This window comes from Aquila chrysaetos, chromosome 13, assembly GCF_900496995.4.
Source record: "Aquila chrysaetos chrysaetos chromosome 13, bAquChr1.4, whole genome shotgun sequence".
Taxonomy (NCBI): domain Eukaryota; kingdom Metazoa; phylum Chordata; class Aves; order Accipitriformes; family Accipitridae; genus Aquila; species Aquila chrysaetos.
The window spans coordinates 23,528,023-23,547,703 of NC_044016.1; the positions used below are offsets into that span (position 1 = coordinate 23,528,023).

General features: G+C 41.5%; 2 protein-coding genes across 15 annotated transcripts in view; both read left to right on the forward strand.

The window, feature by feature from the left end:
- The window catches only part of HEATR5B (HEAT repeat containing 5B), a 60,600-nt gene extending 45,919 nt beyond the window's left edge, over positions 1-14,681 (forward strand). For 7 of the 11 annotated variants that reach the window (XM_030035318.2, XM_030035320.2, XM_030035319.2 and 4 more), the window contains 5 exons: positions 3,739-4,008; positions 6,303-6,527; positions 9,059-9,210; positions 12,225-12,438; positions 13,732-14,681. In XM_030035318.2, coding sequence (XP_029891178.1) covers positions 3,739-4,008; positions 6,303-6,527; positions 9,059-9,210; positions 12,225-12,438; positions 13,732-14,036 — 1,166 coding nt within the window. In that variant the 3' untranslated portion in view covers positions 14,037-14,681. Of the gene's footprint in view, positions 1-791; positions 1,003-3,717; positions 4,009-4,464; positions 4,568-6,302; positions 6,528-9,058; positions 9,211-12,224; positions 12,439-13,731 lie in introns of those variants that run through there. The other 4 variants (XR_003926323.2, XR_005933882.1, XM_041128562.1 and 1 more) reach the window with 4 other exon arrangements.
- Positions 14,682-17,863: 3,182 nt separating this feature from the next.
- The window catches only part of STRN (striatin), a 73,818-nt gene continuing 72,000 nt past the window's right edge, over positions 17,864-19,681 (forward strand). For 2 of the 4 annotated variants that reach the window (XM_030035038.2, XM_030035039.2), the window contains exon 1: positions 17,939-18,346. In XM_030035038.2, the coding sequence (XP_029890898.1) occupies positions 18,038-18,346 (309 nt within the window). In that variant the 5' untranslated portion in view covers positions 17,939-18,037. Of the gene's footprint in view, positions 18,347-19,681 lie in introns of all 4 variants that reach the window. The other 2 variants (XM_030035037.2, XM_030035040.2) reach the window with 2 other exon arrangements.

Below are 19,681 nucleotides of genomic sequence, written 5' to 3' on the forward strand. Positions count from 1 at the left end.
AGATACTTTTGATGTGTTCATAATCTTACTTGCTGATTTCTTAACCCTTGTAAGATATAGTTTTTCTTCCTCTGATCATTCTTGTGGTTATTCTTTTCATGTTATGGTTTTCATTGATTTTTCTCAAATATGAAGGATGAAAATTATACCCAGCACACTACTTAAGGTCTTACTAATACCTTGCTCAGTTTCATTAATTTTTCTCTGTTGACTGCCTCGTTAGCACTTCAGTTACCTTTTTTCTGAAGTTTAATGTTTCAGCCCCCAATGTAGGCTCTTGTGGTGTGTCCCTGGCACAACTGGAATTCATGAGGTGAGTGAGCTGCTCAAAAGTTGCCTGCCCAGGAGAACTTGCCAGGAAGTGGAGCAGACTTGTGTCTGGGTTCTTACTTCACTGATGTTCAGGGTGTGTCAGCATCCAGCAGCTCTGGGAACAGGGTGTGCAAACAGGAGCAAAGCTGTTGGCGTGGAAGGGCATGCTCACCCAGCCTAGAAGTGCTGCTCGAGACTGTACAAGACTGCTAGAGTCAGCATAATGATGGCAGTGACATACAGCAAGACACAGTCTGCTGACTGAGGAACAATCACCTCTGGTGTATCAGAGGTCTAATGACCTGGCTTGAAATTCAGATGAAAGCCCTGATGTGACTGTCCTCCAGGTACTTGTCTGTGCAGCCAGGGCTGGAAGTGACATTGGTCTCACCTGTGAGATCTGAAGGAAATGCATGTGAAGGTGAGCAGACTGTGTAGTGTCAGGAAAGGCAAATGGAAGAATTACATGTTCTTCCCAGAGATCCTGCAGGTGCAGAAGCCCAAGCCCCATGTGTTACAAGGAGGGACAGCCATAGGCTATGCTGGAATACAGCCCTGGAGGATGAGACTTGCACAAAGGTGGAGGCTGCAAGGTTGTGACTTCCAGCAACAAAAGGCTTTATTTCCAGACATCCAGTTGCAGAACACTACAGACATCTGGCAAGAGGTGAAGAGGAACAAGCTGTCAGGGTAGGTATCTGTGCCACCCGTCCATCTTTGACAGGTCAGAACTGATACCTCTAAGGGGAAGTGAAGGGTGATAGCAGTCAGGAACTCTCTTCTTGTTTGCCACAGACTGCCTAATCAAGAAGAGGAGGTGGGTGAAGCCGTATTAAACCAACTGGAAGAAGCCTTCCAATCATGAGCTGCGGGAGTCTCATGGGAGACTTTCACCATCCAGACGTGTGCTGGAAGGGCAACGCTGCAGGATGCTAACAATCTGAAGCTTTCAGAAGCGTATGAGGCACAGGTTTTTTCAGTCTGGATGCCGGACAGTCCAAATAAGGGAGGTGCTCAGTGGATCTGCTCCTCACTAATACGGAAGAAATGGTTATGAAGGTTAATGGTAGCTGTGGCCGTAGCAGCCGTGAGGTAGCGGAGTTCATGATCCTGAGGGAAATGAAGAAAACAAGTAGCAGAGCAAAAGCTTTGGCCTGACTTAACAGACTTGGGCTTGTGCAAGGAGCTTGCAGACGAGATCTTGTGGTCAGCTTCCCAGAAGGGCAAAGGAAAGAGATGGTTCATCTTTGGTGACAAAAAATAGCTCATCCAAAAGTGTAGGATGCCAAACAGGCATGGCAGGAGGCTGACTTGGCTGAGCAGGAACTTCTGACCAAGCTCAAGTGTGACAAGGAAGTGTATGGATGGTGGAAGTGGGGGCAAACTGCCCAGGAAGACTACTGAAGATTTCTGCTCAGATACGGAGGAGTGGAATTAGGAAAGCCACTATTTGGCTGGAGCTGAGACTGGTGATGAAAGTCAAGCGTGACAAGAAGGGCTTTCATAGATAAGTTGGCAGCAAAAAGACCAAGGAAATTTGGACCTGCTGCTGAATGGATTGGGTGATCTAATGACAAAACACGTTGGGGGAAAAACTGAAGCACTGTTATCTTCTTTGCTTAGTCCTCCTGTGTCTCTGTGTCTAGTGAGCAAGTTTAGGGGAGAGAATTGCTACCTACAGTAGATGAGCATCAGGTTAGGGACTGCTTAGGTAAAAGCTGGACATACCTTGGGACTGGATGGGATGCATCTGAGGGAGCTGGCTGATGACATGCTGCTGCAGTCATCTTTGAAAAGCTGTGGTGCTCAAGGAAGCTTTCCAATCGATGGCAAAAAGTAGATGCTATGTCTAATTTCCAATAAGTAAAGACATGAGGCAGGTTTTGTGATACTATGTGCCAGTAAGCTTACTGTGTGTGTTTGAAAGATTTTGGAGTAAATTCCCTTGGAAAGGACTTCTGAGTACATGAAGTTGAAGAATGTGATTTGAAAAGTGAGCACAGACTTACCAAGGACAAATAATGCCTAATCGCCCTCTGTGATGAAATAACTGGCTTTGGATGAAGGAGTCATGGGTATTGTTTACCTTGACTTTTGCAAGGCTTTTGACCCAGTACCCCATAGTATCATTGTCAAATTGGAGATATGTGGACTGAAAAGTAGGAGGATAACTGGTTGGACTGTTGTGCTTGAATGGAGTTCGGTGATTCAAGTCTAACTGACAGCTGGTTGCAACGTGATGTTTTGCTTAGGCTTTTCATCAGTATATTCCGTTAGTTTATTTCTACTTTATGTAAGAATATCCTTGATAATGGTATTAGCATCAGTCTGAAAGCTACTTTCTGAGGTACTTTCGGTAACCTCTTCCTTTTAACAGAGCATCTTCCTTTTCAATCATCCCTTTACCATTTCTTCAAAAATCTTGCATTGGATGTACTGTTTCCATCTTTGCCAGGTAAATTAGTTTCCAAATGGCAACCTGCAAATAGTTCATTGATGTCTGGTTAGGTTAAGTCTGCCATGTTTTTTTTTACCTGAAAGAAGTAAAGTAAAACTCAAAGAATATTCTCTTACTAAGGAAAACTACCATCTTAGTCTGGCACAATATACTGCCGAGAAAAAAACCAACCTGTTAGCTTTTGCCCGTTTTCCACATAAAAACAGAGAGAGGATTTTGCTGGAACTTGAGGAACCAGCACAGCTAAAAATGCAAGCTCTGTTCCTTCATATGAATTAATGGAATTGTTTACTGTAGGCCCAGTAAGTTGCATTTTTCAAATCAGTGAATGTGATAACACTAGCAATCATTTAAATTCATAGGAGCTCCATAGGGGTAGTTCAGGCCAGCTTTGACTTACTGAATCTCTGTTGCTGTTTAATGAGAGAAGAAAAGACTGCAGCTGGCCAAGCTGCCATTCAAAAGAGAGACTTTTTGAACTGAATGCACTGAAATCATGAACTCAGACATAGAATCCTACAATGCTTTTCTGTTCTCTTATTTCATAATCAATTTAGGCTGAAATAAGTTTTTTGTCAGGGTGGAACATTTAATAGCCATTAAATTAAAAAATATTGTTATGCCTATTTATTTTGTAGTCATTGCTGTTAATTTAACAATCAGTTTTAAAAGAAGCAAAATAATTACAGCATTTTTATTTTGTGTAAGTATTACTACTTTTTTTTCTAGCTCTGGTTGGATTTTTAGTAAGTGTTGTTGTAATCACAGTACTTCTAAAGCATTTTAAACCCCTTTAAGTCATTCTAGCTAAAACATTTAGTTTGACATGAGCCATGTTTGTCATATCTTACTGTGAAAGAACTTGTTCTTCTTGATTTTTAAGTTGGGGGTTTTTTGAGTGTTTCATGCAGTCTTTGGTAGGGGATCTTTCTTAACTGTCTCCTCAGATGTTTCTTTCCTTTTTTCAGATGAAGATGATATTGAGGAAAAAGAAAATCCTCTTGCTTTAGGAGAAGGGGGTGAGAGTGGTGGTCTTGTGCCTGGAAAATCTCTAGTCTTTGCAGCCATGGAACTGCTCATGTTTATCCTGGTACGGCACATGCCCCATCTGAGTTCAAAAGTGTCAGATTCTCCAAGTCACATTGCTGCCAAATCCCACCTTTCTGAGGAAAGTGCTCGTCTTGTGGCTGCCACTGTTACTATACTGTCTGACCTGCCTTCTCTGTGTTCCCCAGCAGGTAAGTTATTGTAATAAAATACGTGTAAGTGGTTACTGTAGGGGAAGCATAGTGATCATATGATGCTAAAACCAAACTGTAAATATATTTTTATGGGATACTTTAAGGGTCATCTATTGAAAAGTATGTTTAGGTTCTAAAATAAATTAAGAATTCAGGTTTTTCCAGGAAGCAATGTAAAAGAAATTATTTGATTTTAAATTTGCATGTGTGCTGCAAGTTTGCTGAGGAAATGAGCTATATTATCACCATGATTTTATTGTTGGTTTTTTTCCTGTTCTTTTTTTCATGATTTTGAAACCTTTTGGCCAATTTTAATCATATTGTAAAAGAGCATAGACATCTTGGAGATAATTAAATTCCTGCGACGCTCACGAAAAGCAGCAGCTGGATGAAAAGAGAATCCTACTGAGGAAAAAACAGCACAATTCAGCTGTGGTACTCTTGGTTTTGCGGCCGTTGGCTGTCAGTCATCCCAAATGTGACTCCAAACTAAATGGAGCTTTCTTCTGCCCAGGGAAACTGTCACAAAGGATATGTGTAAACTAGGGTAATTGCAGTGAGTGGAATTCAGGGGTAAAGGACACAATTGCATGGGAAGCTGTGCTCTCTGAGTTTTGCTTTTCAGAGAACAAATTGCTTAAGAGTTGTCTCATGGATCTCTGGGAAGTTTCACACACTGATGTAGATAAGACATTTTGGAGGTTGGTCCTTTAATGAGATGCAGGCTGGTCCCTTAATGAGATGCATGCTAAATAACATACTTGGATAAAGTCTTCAAACAGACAATTTGTGTCTTACAGTTCTTTAAAAAATAGTAGATTTTGAGCTGATCTGGAATCCTGCACTGGTTTTGATTCCTGGTTCTTGTTCTTTTCTCCCCTTTTTTTTGGGGGGTGGGGTGGGGTGGAGAGGAAGGAGGGCAGCAGGGTGGGGAGAGGGTGGGCAAAAAGAGTAACAGTACTACTACTGTGTTGACTGGAGTGAAGGCATGACTCCCAGCAATTGGCAAGTGGCCAGCGAAAGTATCTCAGAAACTATTGTTAGTCTACAGGGACTGCTAGAGTTGGGTTTTTTCCTCATCCAGAAGATGTAGCCAGCTGATAGCTGTAGAGAGAGGGGGATAGTACATGCACAAATGTTTGTGTTAATTGAGCCATTGTGTGTAACGGAAACTGTGAACAAAGAGAATTCATCACTTTCTGTGATTGAGAGGGTTTTTTATATTTCCTCCTCTTTCTTTAAAACATGAGCATCTTGCAGACTGCATTGGACAAGATCCTGGGCAATCTGATCTAGAGGAACTGCTGCTTTGAAAAAGGGGTTAGGACTAGATGACCTCCAGCAGTGCCTTTCAGTCATAATTATTTTACTTAGTGTATTCATCCTCACAGCATTCCCAGAAGTAAGGAAATGGCGGGATTTGAGTTTCCACAGATGTGGGAACATGAGGCATAGAAAAGATACGGAAAGAGACTTGACAGTCTGAAGTGAGCTGTAGATTGATATTACATGCCTAAACCCAACAGCACCCTTCTTTTAGTCCTACAGGGTCTTAAGGTCTACATGTGTTAGTGAAACTCCTTCTAATAAAGTTCCCATGTGTCTAAAGTCAGGTTATGTGTTACCTGACAAATATTTCTTGATGCCTAACTTGCATCTGCAGGGCTTGCTGCACAAAACATATATAGGTGTTGATTTCTTCAGAAAATCAGTGCAATAGGAGGAGGATAGTTTTGTCTCCTTTGTAGAGTAGCCAGATGGCTACAGCTTTCGCCTAGGATGTGAGACACCCAGATAACCTCCTTACTTTGCTTCTGGGGCTTACACCACACACCAGCTTCCTTGGAAAGTGCCATGACTTGGTTTGGATACCTGTTTCCAGATTTCTTACTGTTGTTGTTTACTTTATAGGACCCTAGCAATATGCAGATCCTGTTTTAAGATATTTAACAGTCTGGAGGTGTTCAATATGATACATGCCATGTAGGGCAAAACTTTAATAGCTGAATCATCATTCTTGAATTGACAGGAACATTTTAAGTGTTGGCTTGTATGACTTGTGTTACGATACACTTCAGTAGTACTGATGAATGAATTTGATGATAAACTATTGAATGGCATGTATCACTTGTTACCTGAATTGCAATTAACTTGGTATCTCCTTTGTCTCCTAGCCATATATATCCATACTGGGAAAGCTAAAGAGGTTATCTACCACACTTGTTGGAATTAACTTCAGAAATTCTATTTTGTCTTTTTTTTTTTTTTTTTTTTTTTTTTTTTTTTTTTAGGATGTATGACAGTCTTACCCACTATCCTATTTCTTATTACAAGAGTATTGAAAGAAACAGCAGTAAAATCAGCAGATAATCAGGTCCCACCTCCAGTCAGTGCAGCCCTTCAAGGGATAAAAACTATTGTTACCCTTCCAACAGTCAAGACTGATGAAACTCAGAAACAGTGGACAGGTCTTATCCGCAGCACCCTGGCATCTATCTTGGAATACTCTCAGCCTGGTAAGTGGTTTCCCAGTGCAGAAGAGTTAAATTAAAGTGAACTAGGTTTTGCTGTAACAAAAAGGCAAGTATTGTATCTGCCTATAATTTAATAGGCTTCATGTCTAAAGGTTGGAGATTAAAGGTGGTGATGATTTGCTTGTGAAATTGAAATGGGAGAAAGACTTGAGTGCACAGAGCATAACTAATCAGAGTTACTTAATAGATTGTGTTGAAGACAAGCACAGCATTGGCTTTAAGAAAATACAGTTACATCTCAGGAGTTCCCATCCCAGATTTGTCCTTGTTGGTCTGTTTTCTTTGACAATATTGATGATAACTTCCTGTTAGAAATTTTGCCTTTGCAACTCATCTTGCAGCCCCGCATCTCTCACCTCCTTTCTCTAGGGTATTTTTCTGTACTACTTCAGACCTTCCTCTTCCATTTTGAATCCCATTATGATGCGATTATTTCATGCTCTATTATTTCTAGCTCTTTTCCTGAGGCTGACCTTACTAGTCTTCATAGTTTCAGCTAGTGACTTGTTTCTGGAACTTGGAAATCTACCTTGTGATATTGATCGGTCTTTCTGACGTCTGCTGAATGTTTCACAAGTAAAATCTAAAGGAGTTCCAAGCTGCATTAATTTCACTTCCTGGACTGTGCCTCAATTTCTCTGACTACTGGCAGCTCTAGACATGTTGGCAAGGCCTGAGCAAACTGTCATTTCCACACCTCCTTTCCTCTTTCCACAGAATACCTGCTAGCTTAAAGGAAAGGAGATTTTAGTTGCCAAAACTGTTTGTAGGGGAACTGATCTCTTTACTGAAGCTAATTGTTCAGTACTGTATGTGGACTCAACACCTTGAATTAAACCTCAAGAAAAATGGCAATCTGTGTCTTTTAAGTGTCTGCTGACACGATTCATATGGTCTTTATGATAGTGACTGTTAAAGTCAATGAGTGTGAAGACAGTAAGGGATAATTGTGGCAAGGTTCATACTGGAGTAGGATATTCACAGTACCGTTACAAGCTTTCAGTGGAGAGAAAGAATCCTACTGCTGCCAAAAAAATCTGTTACCCACCAGCAGGATGTCTACCGTGTCTCTTTAGAGAACTGCAGACTACTTCTCTTGGTTCACATTTGTACTTTGCCTTGCCCATCGAAAAACAAAGAAGATGTATGGTCTCAGCTGCCTAGTTAGCAAAAGAGAGACACAAAGATTTGTCATTTGCATAATGGTAGTTCAGCCAAAAACATCCCATTACATCCCCAAAGAGCCATTTACAGAGACTGAAGAGAGGCTTGAATGGAGTTACTCATGTGAGAGATAGGGAGCAAGTAGGTAATTGCAAATGATCCTGAAAATGTCTGAAGGGGAAGGATCAGTAGATTTGTGTTAACCAAGTCAAACTTCTAATTTGATTTGTCACATCAGCTCTTGTCTTCCAGCCTTTTGTTACTGTAAAGATTTCCCAGTCCCTCTCTCCAGAAACATTACTGGCTTTGGGCTTTTTTTCAGGCTTCAGAAATCTTTCCTGGTTCTTTGCAAGAGTGTATGTTTTCCAGTCTTCTGTGGAGTGGACACATCACACACACAAGAATCTAAGCAAGGTCTACTGCACACAATGTCAAGTCTTATAATTCCATAAAATTTAAACAAATCTAATTTTTTTTTTTTTCCCCTAAATTTGTCACTTAAAATGCTTGGAGTAGTTTTTTTGAAGTGAGGTTTCACACCATGGCTAAGCCAATCAAGTGAACTAGCTGACACCTGTAAAGGGCAGTTATGCTGTTTTTGCTGCCTATGTATCTGCTGGTTTTTGGTGCCTCTCAAGGGAGAGCAGAACCAATCTGGACAACAAAACCAGCAGAACAGTATATATATTATAGTAACTATATATAAATATAATTCTTTTTTTCCTGTTGATGTAAATTCATGAATGAGATCCATGAAGACAGAGCTTGTGCAAGGAAAAAGAGGATGACCATGGCAAATACAGACTATTTGAAAAGCAGGAAAGGTTAAAGTAGGACTGTTCTTATTGGTGACAGGTAGCTATCAGATCAGCTAGTCTGTTATGTGAAACCTCATGTTAAGTAAAAGTTGTTGCCATGCTGGATATCAGTTTCTTACTCTGCTGTATCAGCTGAAGAGGACAAAAAAAAAAAAAAAGTGAGGTATATTTTTAATGGGGAAAGGATCTAAAAAATATATTTTTCCTCTCTTGTTTACATATTGAAAACAAACAATATGACTTGGTCAGAGAAAGTGTGGGTGATGTTTTTTCCTTGATATTTAAGCTTCAGAAAGTTTGACTTACTTTATTAAAACAAGTTTAGAATAGAGTTGCTCAGCTTTTTGTCAGTCACAGTCAATAATGATAAAGTGATTCTGTAATAAGTAGATGCATATTTGTATGCAGTTGCAAATAATTTCAAGTACGTTTATTTCCTCTCTGAGTTTGTCTGTGTTCACTGGCTTTTACTAAATAAATTCTAAACCCTTTTTGGAGTAAGCTAACAGCGTGTTTGTTTTTGTTTTTCAGAAGCCTCTAAGCCTATTCTTGATGAAGTAAGCATACTTACAGCTATTGCTCTCTTCCTTTGGTCAGCAAGCACTGAAGTAATTGGAGTGCAGTCTTTACAAAACGGATGTATGAACAGATTTAAAAGTGCATTAAATTCCTGTGATCCTTGGGTAAGATTATGTTTTAGGAGTGTGAATGATATATAGCTGAGAAAAACAAACTAATTGTGATATATTTACCATACTTCCTGAATGCTTTGTGTGATGCCTTTACTTCAGAGACAGATACTGCTTGTCAAAATAACTAGAATTTTCAACAGTGCATTATAGAAACTCTTTAGTGAGCAAAACAACCCAAACTAAGTGCTTCTAGATAATGTGTCTTCACAGCCTTGTGTCAGGTTCTTGACTTGCGGCTTTTTAAAAGGAAAAGAATCTTTGATAGGTGAAATTTTAGTAAATGAAAAGGTTGGTTACTATAGAGTGGTGATATTTCTACATTAATGCTGATCTTTTATAATACAAACTAAACCACTTTTTCTGTAGATAAAATTACAGCCTGCGTTTCTGATGAATTTTATATTTGTTTGTGCAAAACCTGTGCTTATTTTGTATGTTCATACAGAACTTAGTTTGAGTGCAAAAATGTAATTTTATGGTCACCATTGGAATATCTGTACATTATGAGTCATCTGTCTCCTGATTTCACTTTTGCCCTTTTGGTTTGTCTTTATCTTTAGAATTATCTTCTAAATTATTTTCTCACTAAAGAGGGAAACTAAAAAGTTGTAGACTGACTTTGTTCAAACAGGCTAAATGCACTGTATAGTTAAGCTTAACTGTTCCAGCCACATACACATCAGTTTGTTTGAGTGGGTATACAAATCTGCATGTGGAAGCTAAAAAGAAAAATCTATAGAGTTTCCACAAGCAAGCATTGCAGAGATTCCTGAGAAGAAAAACACGCAAAAAATGCTGATGTGTTGAGGGTCACAGTGAGGCATTTAAAATCCTGTTTAGACTGATAATTCTTCTCTGCAGCAGGGCTGGTGTTTTCCAGTGTGGATGTAAAATTCAGTTGGTTCTGAAGTCTGACTTTGGGTGGAAAGCTACTTAAAATTTTAGTGTGTGAATGGAAATGGCAGTCGTATTAAGCAGAAACTTTTATGTCATGCTCTCTCTCAGCTCCATATAAACACATAACAGTGAGAGAAGTACATCTTTGCCTACCACCCTGCTGGAAAGCTGTCAGTGAGCTGAACTTACCACTATTTTTGTAATTGATAAGAGAATGCTTTCACAGCAGCCAGATTGTGTCCACTGTCCTTGCTGATGTGCAGAACATATACTCTGTAATATTTGTGTGTTTGTTCTAGTTTTTTAAATACAAAACACTCATTGTTGGGGTCAGTAACTAGACACCTGTTTGTAGTAAAAGCATTATACTGATTGTACTAAAAGCACTGAACCGATTATGGAAAAAAGTCTTCTAAAGAAATACCGCTGCCTCATAAGAAAGACAGGAGTATTTTTGAAACGATTACCACCTGCAAAAGTCTGAATTGTTAGATGTCGTGTATAGTAATAACCAGAAGGCTGGTGAGCTCAATTTCATTTTGCCCCAACAAGGGAACTTAGTTAAGACACCCTTGTCTCCAGTGATAATGGGTAAGTTTTACATGAGAGTGTGCCTTGCACGCTTTGAAGAAGCCCTGATTTTTACCTCACTGGAGTTTTTGTAAACTCCTGTGAATGTGGAATAGTCAAAAGTTTTATATTATATAGATGGATTAAAAGCAGAATTTCATCCAAGCTTCTGTCGGATGCAGTTGTAAAACTCTTATTTGAATTATGCGTGCATGTAAGAAAAGAGACTTGTACTCCTTATTTTGAAGGCAGATAGTCTTAACAGCTAATAAGGAGTAAAGTTTAAAGAATGTAGACAGAAAGGGAAGGGAAGGGAATTATTTGGAGTGGTATGGAGAGAGAGAGAGGAATGATTTGTTGAAACAGGTCAAAGATGATGCTGAGTAAGGCATTAGGAGAAAATGTTCTTCCGTGGAGCTCTGTTAGAAAGCATACAGATGGTATTAGAAGAAGTATTATTACTTCAGGCCTTAAAAATCTAATTATATGGAAAACTTGCAGCCATATACTAGTGAATTAACAGTGACCTGAGCTGCATAACTTGTATTTTCTTATAATTAGTTTTTATTATCTATCATTTTTATTCAATGTTTTTATTTATATATCTGTTTCCAGTCATCCCCGGATCTCCTCACAGATCATTGTGTTCAATAATACTTCCTCTAGAATGTTTCTGTTCAGCATGTCCTTAGTAACTCATCCTGTTCAGACTTGAGTGCAGTTTGAAACCATGTGCAATGTTTTATCCTCGTATTTGTTGTGGGGCTTTACCTTTTCAAAAGTTCTGGGTTATTTGTGTGGGATTTTGGATGAAGATCTTTGTACACCCCAATAAAATGCATTCATAAGTTCATCTAAACAAGATCATCAGTGAGTCATTTTCCCACATGTTGACTTAAATAATCCCTGCTTTCCAGAGAAAAGAGGGAGGAGGGAAAAAGAAAATAGCAGAAGACAAGGAGAGGGTTCTGTGATCCAGCTCACTGTATGGCTACATGTATACTCCTATGCTACTACCAGCACAAGATGGAGAATGAGAAGGAAGGATGGACAGGCCTGCCACTTTTGGCTGTAGTCTTGGCTCATGTTAGAGCAATAAGATCACTTTGATCTGAGTCATTTTTATGGGCTGTTTTACTCTTCTGAGACTGGAATAGCATTTCATGATTTTGCAGGTACACGTACTATTAGAGCTGGTGGTTCTGAGACTTAAAGATGTAGTTCTCTGTGGACCTGTGTGACTGACTTGTATGACATTAACTATTCCTTTATTTTCACTGAGTTCATATTGTTACATAGTACCTGCACATTCTTTCTAACTGGCCTTCCTTTTATTGAAAACTGGGCTAATATTGTTTTAGCAGATGGGCTGTGTTGCTGCTTTCCTCTTATTCAGTATGTTTCCTTCCCCTTTAGTCGTCTTTTTTTTTTTTTTTTGGCATCACATGTCTCTCACATACATAGATAACAGAGTTTATTAGAATTCCCTGAGTTAACAAATAACTTTCAGGACAATGTATTTATCTTGATTTGATTAGGTTCAAGCCAAGTGTTACCAGCTTCTGCTTTCTGTGTTCCAACACACCAATCGTGCCCTGTCAACTCCATATATTCATTCATTGGCCCCTATCATGGTTGAGAAGTTGAAAGCTGTGGAAAGGAGCCGCCCAAACAACAACCTGGAGCTGTTAGCAGTCCAGGAAGGAATTAAAGTCCTTGAAACGTTGGTTGCCCTTGGTGAGGAGCAGAATAGTAAGTATTTAGTTTTTCTAGAGAAACATGTAATGCTAAAATAGAATATTGAACAGTAGAAATCTTGCAGTTAGGAACTTGATGACATAGTCATGAATAGACGATGTCTGTGCAACATGCTTTTGTAATTCCAGTATTAGAACTCTTACATACATGGACTTGCATAGCACATACACTATGATGTGCTGTAGCCTTTGCATTTGTGGTGATTGCAGGAAAAAACATTCTAAACATGAACTGCGGTAATGAGAGAAGTTTTCTTCTGTTTGGAAATGAGTAGTTAACACAGTTTATATTTACTTTTTCCCATTGTTAACTTTTATTTATTTTAGCAGACTCATCACTTTTATCAGGTTGCTTCTACCAGCTCAACAAAGTTTATCTAAAAAGCCCAGGAAATTGAATTGTACTGGTCAGAATATCTTGATTGTAGATGGAGCCTTCTGTTTGCTTCAGTAGATAGAATACAGTATTTATAGTTAATCTTTAAATTCAGTTATTCTCTAACTGAACAATGTGTTTTCTAAAGACTTTCTCAGCAGGCATTTGGCTTTAAATGCTGATGAAGTTCCTTGTAAAAATATTACTGTTGTTTTAGTGTGGGTTTGGTTTTTTTTTTTTTCCTCCCAACATACTCCCTGTTGGTATTTCTCTTCATTAATGACCAAACACTAAATGTATGTTTTCTTGAGCCCCATTCTATTTCTGGCACAGTTGTTTGAAACACATGTAAAATGAGAGAGTAACTGAAGCGAATGAGGAAACAAACCATCTGATTTTTGCTAATGCTGGAATCTTCCAGAAAGGAGTAGGATAGCAGATAACTGTCCCTAACTTTTTTGTGAACACTTGCATAGTAATAGTGGTTCTGTTATGCTCACTGCAGAGGCTGATATTCACATTCAATGGAATAATATTTCTGTCTGCCTGAAAAGTCCTCTTGGAATCCTTTAATATGATAGGCACTCTACGTCTTATGATCTTTTATCAATCATCTGCAATCAGATGGTGCAAAGGCATCTTTAAAGAAGTGTCATGAACAAAATAACTGTGATGAACAACAGTACAAGTCTGAAACACAATCCTGGTAAGAAAGATTTGAGTGACCAAAGGACAGGAAACGATCTACATATCAGTTGGGTTTTTATTTGTTCATTTTTTAATTACAGTGTTTATTGTCAATACTGAAAACAAAATTACTTCTATCAGTCTAGTAACTGATAAAATTAATTTTCTTTTGTTTTCTTCTCTGATATGGTTATTAAATTACTTTTTTTTTTCTTTCACTTTTAGGAGTACAGTTGCTTGCCCTTCTCGTTCCCACTCTGATTTCCTATTTACTGAATGAAAATGCCTTTGCTTCTGCATCTACAGCATCTAAGGATCTTCATGAATTTGCACTTCAGAATCTAATGCACATTGGTCCACTTTACCCACATGCTTTCAAGACAGTAATGGGAGCTGCTCCTGAATTAAAAACGCGTCTAGAAACTGCAGTCCGAGCAAGTCAGGCCAGCAAAGCAAAAGCAGCTGCTAGGCAACCACCACCCACAGTACATTCCACCCCAACAATTAAACTGAAAACTAGCTTTTTTTGAATTACTTTTATTATTTTTGGACCATTAAGTAGTCAGAAGCATTACATTACCCCCGTTGTGTTACTGCATATATGTCTGTAATTTTGTGTAATTTGTATGTGAAAGGCTGTCTAATAGAGCTTTGTGTAATTACTTGAAATCCATGCATTAACAAGGGAAGTGGTGTTACTTGTATAGATTTTTAGGAAATTGAATGTGATCATATTTATGAATTTGTGTTATAAATTATCCACCAAAAAAACCCTATTCTCTATCTGACTAAATAGTTTTATTTATTTTTAAAAGCTACCCCAAACCTTTGACTGGTTTTTGAAATCTGGTGGTTATCGTACCATTGTGTCAACACAACCGACACAGTGGGGAGGAAAGAAGGGAAAGTGTTACCAAGTACTTACCATGTACCATGGGGAATTTAATGTGTAGAAGTATGCACTTTTTCCTTTTAAAAACAAAGTAGGGAAGGGGATTATCAGACGTTGTAGATCATTTCAGCTTGCATGAAAAAAACAATTGAAAATTTTCAGCCTTTGTCAAGGTGAACGATCAAGCATGCTGTCTTAATAAGTTGTCCTTATTTATGTGGTGTATATTTCTTTCAGATCCGTTTCCATGCTTGAAAATTAATAAAGGATGCAAAGAATCTAATCCCCTATCTCTTCTAAGATAAATTTTAAAGAATGCATTGGAAATTGAGTTTATAAAGAGAGCTGCCTGCTGTCTGTATTTGTGTAGGTGTAGATTTTGGCCCCTGTAAGGCACTGTGTGTTAGGAGTCTTCCTATTCTGCCAGATGCTGGCTGAATATGATGATTCAGTGCTCTGCTCTTTGTCCAGACTCCTAGGTATTTAAACTTCCTGCAAGATTTTAGTCTCAGTGGGTATATCTTATCTGTAGTCCTTGATAAAGTTTGGAGAGCCAAATTACTTGAGTGCTTTGCACCTATACTGACTAAGGGAGCAGAACACAAGTGAGAGCCAGGCTCCTCCAGCCTTTCCTTTCCCTACCAGGCTTTTCTTTCTTGAAAAGCACATAGCACCTCTCACATCTGAGTGAGTCTGATCTGCAGATTTTGGAGCTTAGAGCTCAAGTGCTGTGCTAACCTTACAGTGCAGAGCCAGTGACTCCCAATGTCTGCTGCCGGACCTCACTCCTCCCATTGGCAGAAGTGCAGAACTATGTATTCTCTTGTGTATACGAGACTGACTGATGAATTTTTTGACACTGCCGTTGAATTTATGGGCTTCTATAGGGATCTTTCTATACATTTTGCTTTATAGAGAGAAGCCACATAACTAGAAGCCTTGGCTAGGCCTGTTGAGTTTCATCTCTGATGTTTTTCTGGATACTCTGTAAAAACTGCATATTTCAGAAGCTTCTACTTCAACCCAAATATAACAAAGGGATAGTAGATAGAATTGAATATGATTAGTAGTTGGTTGAAATATTTGTAGATCATTATTTTTGCATAGTCACTTGCCTCTAGTCTCTCTTTTCCCACAAGACCTTATATAACCCTTTAAGTACCGATGCAAAATGGAGGACAAGACAATGCTCTTGTGCCCTATTGTATTTGGTGTGTGCAAAATATTTAACATAAAATCAGAAAAGCTTTTATTTCATAGTCAATATTTTAGTACTAAAGTGAGGACACAAGTGGTACATACTCTAATCTTTCAAATATTTTTTTCATAAAGATGATAACTTCCAAGTCTTGTTCCATTGTCCTACAGGAGTAAAGATGCATGCAAAAGGAAAAACAATATGCCCTACATGAGGAGGAAAGTAATTTCACTACTTTTTTCATCTTTGTATGTGTAGTGGGAATTAAATTGATTAAAATATATCACTTTCTAATAAGTGTTTCCAGCATTATAAAGCTATATTGCTTTGAAGAAGTTCTGAACCTGTTTTAGCATTTGAGAGAGAGTATTAAGGAAACTCTTTCAGTACAAAATTGAACACAAAATTTTGCAAGTAAAACTAAGAAAACAACTTTATAACTGGTTTTAGACCACACCATCTCCCCCCCATAGTCTAGTAATTAATGACTTCAATGTTTGTTAGAAACTTTTTGTCTGTAACTAGGTTTTATTTACCTTAATTTTTATCTCAGCACTTTTATGTTTTGGTTAGACTCTAGTTTACATGATGTCTGAAAACTCAGAAAAAGGGATGGGGGGAGGGAAGTGTAGCAATCAAGTGTAACTAAGAATTCAGTAGAAGAATAGAAAAAAGTTAGTGGAAGGGAAAATGGCACTGGATAGATGCAGAGGGATAGAGAAGGGAGAGGTTTTTCTTTGTATACTGTGTGACTGTATACAACATGCACAACTTTCATTTGTATACATCCTTTCCCAGTTTAGTCCTTGTTTGCTTCTCTGCTTGCTCCTGATACTAAAGGTATAACTGTGTGGTTTTACGTAATATTTTGGCATCAAATTTCATTTGATTAAAAAAAATGAAATAACTTGAAATGCCCGTAATGCTTATTGTTCTTTGTCACCCTCCTTTTCGTCTTTGTCAGTGGCCTTTTTAATGTGCTTTTTCATGAAGCTCGTTTGCTCCATTTCCCCTTCATGTCTTTCCTCTCTCTGCCATTTCCTTCCTTTCTGGGTGAGCCTTGTTGTTCTACCCCGGGTCCCTGCTGAGGTCCCCCAGAGTGCGTTCCCTCTTCTGTGCTTTCGCTCCTGTTCCCCTCTGCTCTCCGACGCTCTCTGTAAGCTTCCTTAGTTGTCTTTCCCTCTTTAAAAGCACAAAGAGGCTGTCCACCAGCCACAGCTCTAATCTCCGAGGGCAGGGTTACGAAGCAGGGGACTACAGTTTCGGAACAGCCAGAAGGAAACAGGAAGCGCTGCTTGAGTAACCAGTGGGGTGCTCCTGGTGTGCCCAGGGCAAGGTGAGGGGCGGCAGGGCCCCTTGTCAGCACCTGCACCAACCCTACCACAGCAGCCTCAGGGGCCATGCGCCATCTTCCACGCACTGCTAGCACTTAGCCATACTGTAAAGCCTGCTGTAGTGGAGCGCTTGTTTGTCTTCAGCAAGGCTCTGGTGCTAGTATGTAAGTAGCGTGGAAAGCAAGCCTAACTTTGTCTTTCTGTGTCTTTGGGAGAGGTAGGGGAGAGCAGTGCTGCTGACAGCTTGTGCCCTCAGCTCAGAGCTGTGCTGTCAGTGACAAAGTATCTTGTTTTCCCTCTCCTCGGCGAAGAGACAGCATGGTAATTCCTGAACAATGTTGTTTCATTCCCCTTTAGAGCATTTCTAAAGATTTTTAAGAAACTGCTGTGGCCCTGGGCTGGATTTACAGGTTTTGGTACTTCCACACTGAGCACTGCTCAGAACAGGGCCGAAACAGAAAAAAACGGTGGTGAAAAGGCAGGGCTCCACCGAAGTTTGTGGAACTGCTGCGAGACACCTGCCCTTTTTATGTCCCCAGGGTGGGCTGCGAGCGTGACAAAGCCATTTAAATACCGATCTGAGGTGGACATGACCATTAGTCCGTGCTCCCGCCGCTGCTGAGAGCTGCCCTGCCCCTCCTGCCGCGGCTTGGCGGGGCGGGCCCCCGCGCTCTCCCTCACCCCCGCCCAGCCGACCGGGCCCGCGGGTGACTTGCCAGCTGCCGCCTGCCACGGACTGCCAGTCTCTACCCCAGCATGGCACGTCACGGGGATGAGGCTCACTCGCTGTAACGTCATTCCTCGACGTAATGGCAGCGCGGGGGAGAAAAAGGCGATCGGAGACATCTTCCCGCCTCTCCCTTCGCCGGGCGCCCCGCCACTCGGCGGAACTACATTTCCCAGAATGCCGTGAGAGGGGCCGGGGCGAATCGCTCTCTGGAATTGTCCCTGCCGGGCCGCCGTAGCAGCCGGCGGGGGCGGCTGTCAGGCGGTGACGGCGGGCGGGACGCGCCCAGGTTGTTGCTGCTGCCGGGACGCGGCTGGGTGCGGGCGGCGGCTCGCGGAGGAGGCGGCGGCGGCGGGGAGCGCGGCAGACCCGGCCCAGCCATGGACGAGCAAGCGGGGCCCGGCGTTTTCTTCAGTAACAACAACAACAATAACGCCCTGCTTCTGCCGCCGCCGGCGGGCGGGCCGGGGCTGGAGTCGGGCGAGGCGGCGGCAGCAGCGGCGGCCGCGGCGGCAGCAGGAGGAGGAGGCGGCGGCGGCGGGGGGGTCTCGGCCTCCGGAGCCGCCGCGCCGGTGTCGGCGTCCCGGGCTCAGTACAGCGTGCCGGGCATCCTGCATTTCCTGCAGCACGAGTGGGGCCGCTTCGAGGCGGAGCGCGCTGAGTGGGAGGCGGAGCGGGCGGAGCTGCAGGTAATAACCCGCGACCTCTTCCCCCCCCGTCTCACCGTTCCGGCAGCCGGAGGGGAGCGACCGCCGGAGCCGCTGCCCCGTCTTCCCCCGTGAGGGAGCGGCCGCCCGGCTCCGCCGCGGGCCATTTCCCTCCCCCTCAGAGGGCGGCCGCCCCCCGCCGCCGCCGGGCGGAGGGGCGGGACATGGCGGCCGGCCCTGAGGGGAGCGGCCCCTGCCCGCCGCGCGGCTCTCGGCGCCTCTCCGGACCTTTCCGGGTGCCCCTCCGGGGCCGGCTGCCCCTCCGGGGCCGGCTGCCTAAACTTGTCACCGGTTTCATAACCCGCTGTTAAAAATCGCCTCCGGCGAGCTGCGCGCCCCGTTTGTGCCGCTGCCCCTCCGCGGCCGGCGGCTGCCCCCGGCCCTCGGTGCTGGCTCGCAGCCCCTCTGGGCCCTCGGCCCCCTGGGCAGGCCTGCGGGACCGGCTGCAACTCCTATGGTACTATGGGACACGTTACCTAGTGTTTTCAGTTGAAAAGCGGTGGAGTTGATATGCTCATTAATGTGTTAAAGGACTGGTAGGGGTCTTGTGGTTAAAGGACTTGGGAACTGCTGGCCTAAAGCCATTACTGTCAGATACTTCAGTGATGGGCATGTTACATTAATAACAGTCGATAACGCAGCCTTTGTGGTTGTTCCTCTTTGGCTTTGCTTACAAGAAGATCTCTGTTGTAAACCTCATGTTGCCCACGTTACCAGCAGCCCACTGTTTGGTTCTCATTTGGCCACATTTGAGACTGAAAAGTATCTACTCTGCTTCCTTTTTAGGTCTCCTTTCTTTGTCTCTTGCTTCCTATCCATCTCTTTTCTTTCTGTGTCTTTCCTTCAAAGTACCATCTTTGTCAACAGAGTCTTCAGCCTGTTTAGCAATGTGAAGCACTTCTCTCTTTCTTGGTTCTTGGTTTTGGTTTTTTTTTTTTTTTTAATTAGCAGGGAAGTCTTCTTTTTAATTGTACTTTCTATGGTAACATCAAACAACCGCTCTGAGAAGAGTTGCAGATGTGACATTCTTCTCCAAGGGTTCCCTTGTAGGAATTTAAATTAGTTGGTCATGGGGACAAGAGAGTAATTTTTATTTTAACTTCAATGATTCAATGAAAAATTGGTTCGCGACTGAATTGTGTTTCTATCTCCTACATCCAGTAAATACTATGTGGAAAGTAACTAGCTTAGTTACGTATAAGAACGTCATGTGTCATATGTCCAGTGGAGTCTCATAAATATTGTGACATTTTTTCATAGCTGATACAGATCTGAAACATTGCTTTGGATAAAAAAATTGTTTTACAGGACCTAAGA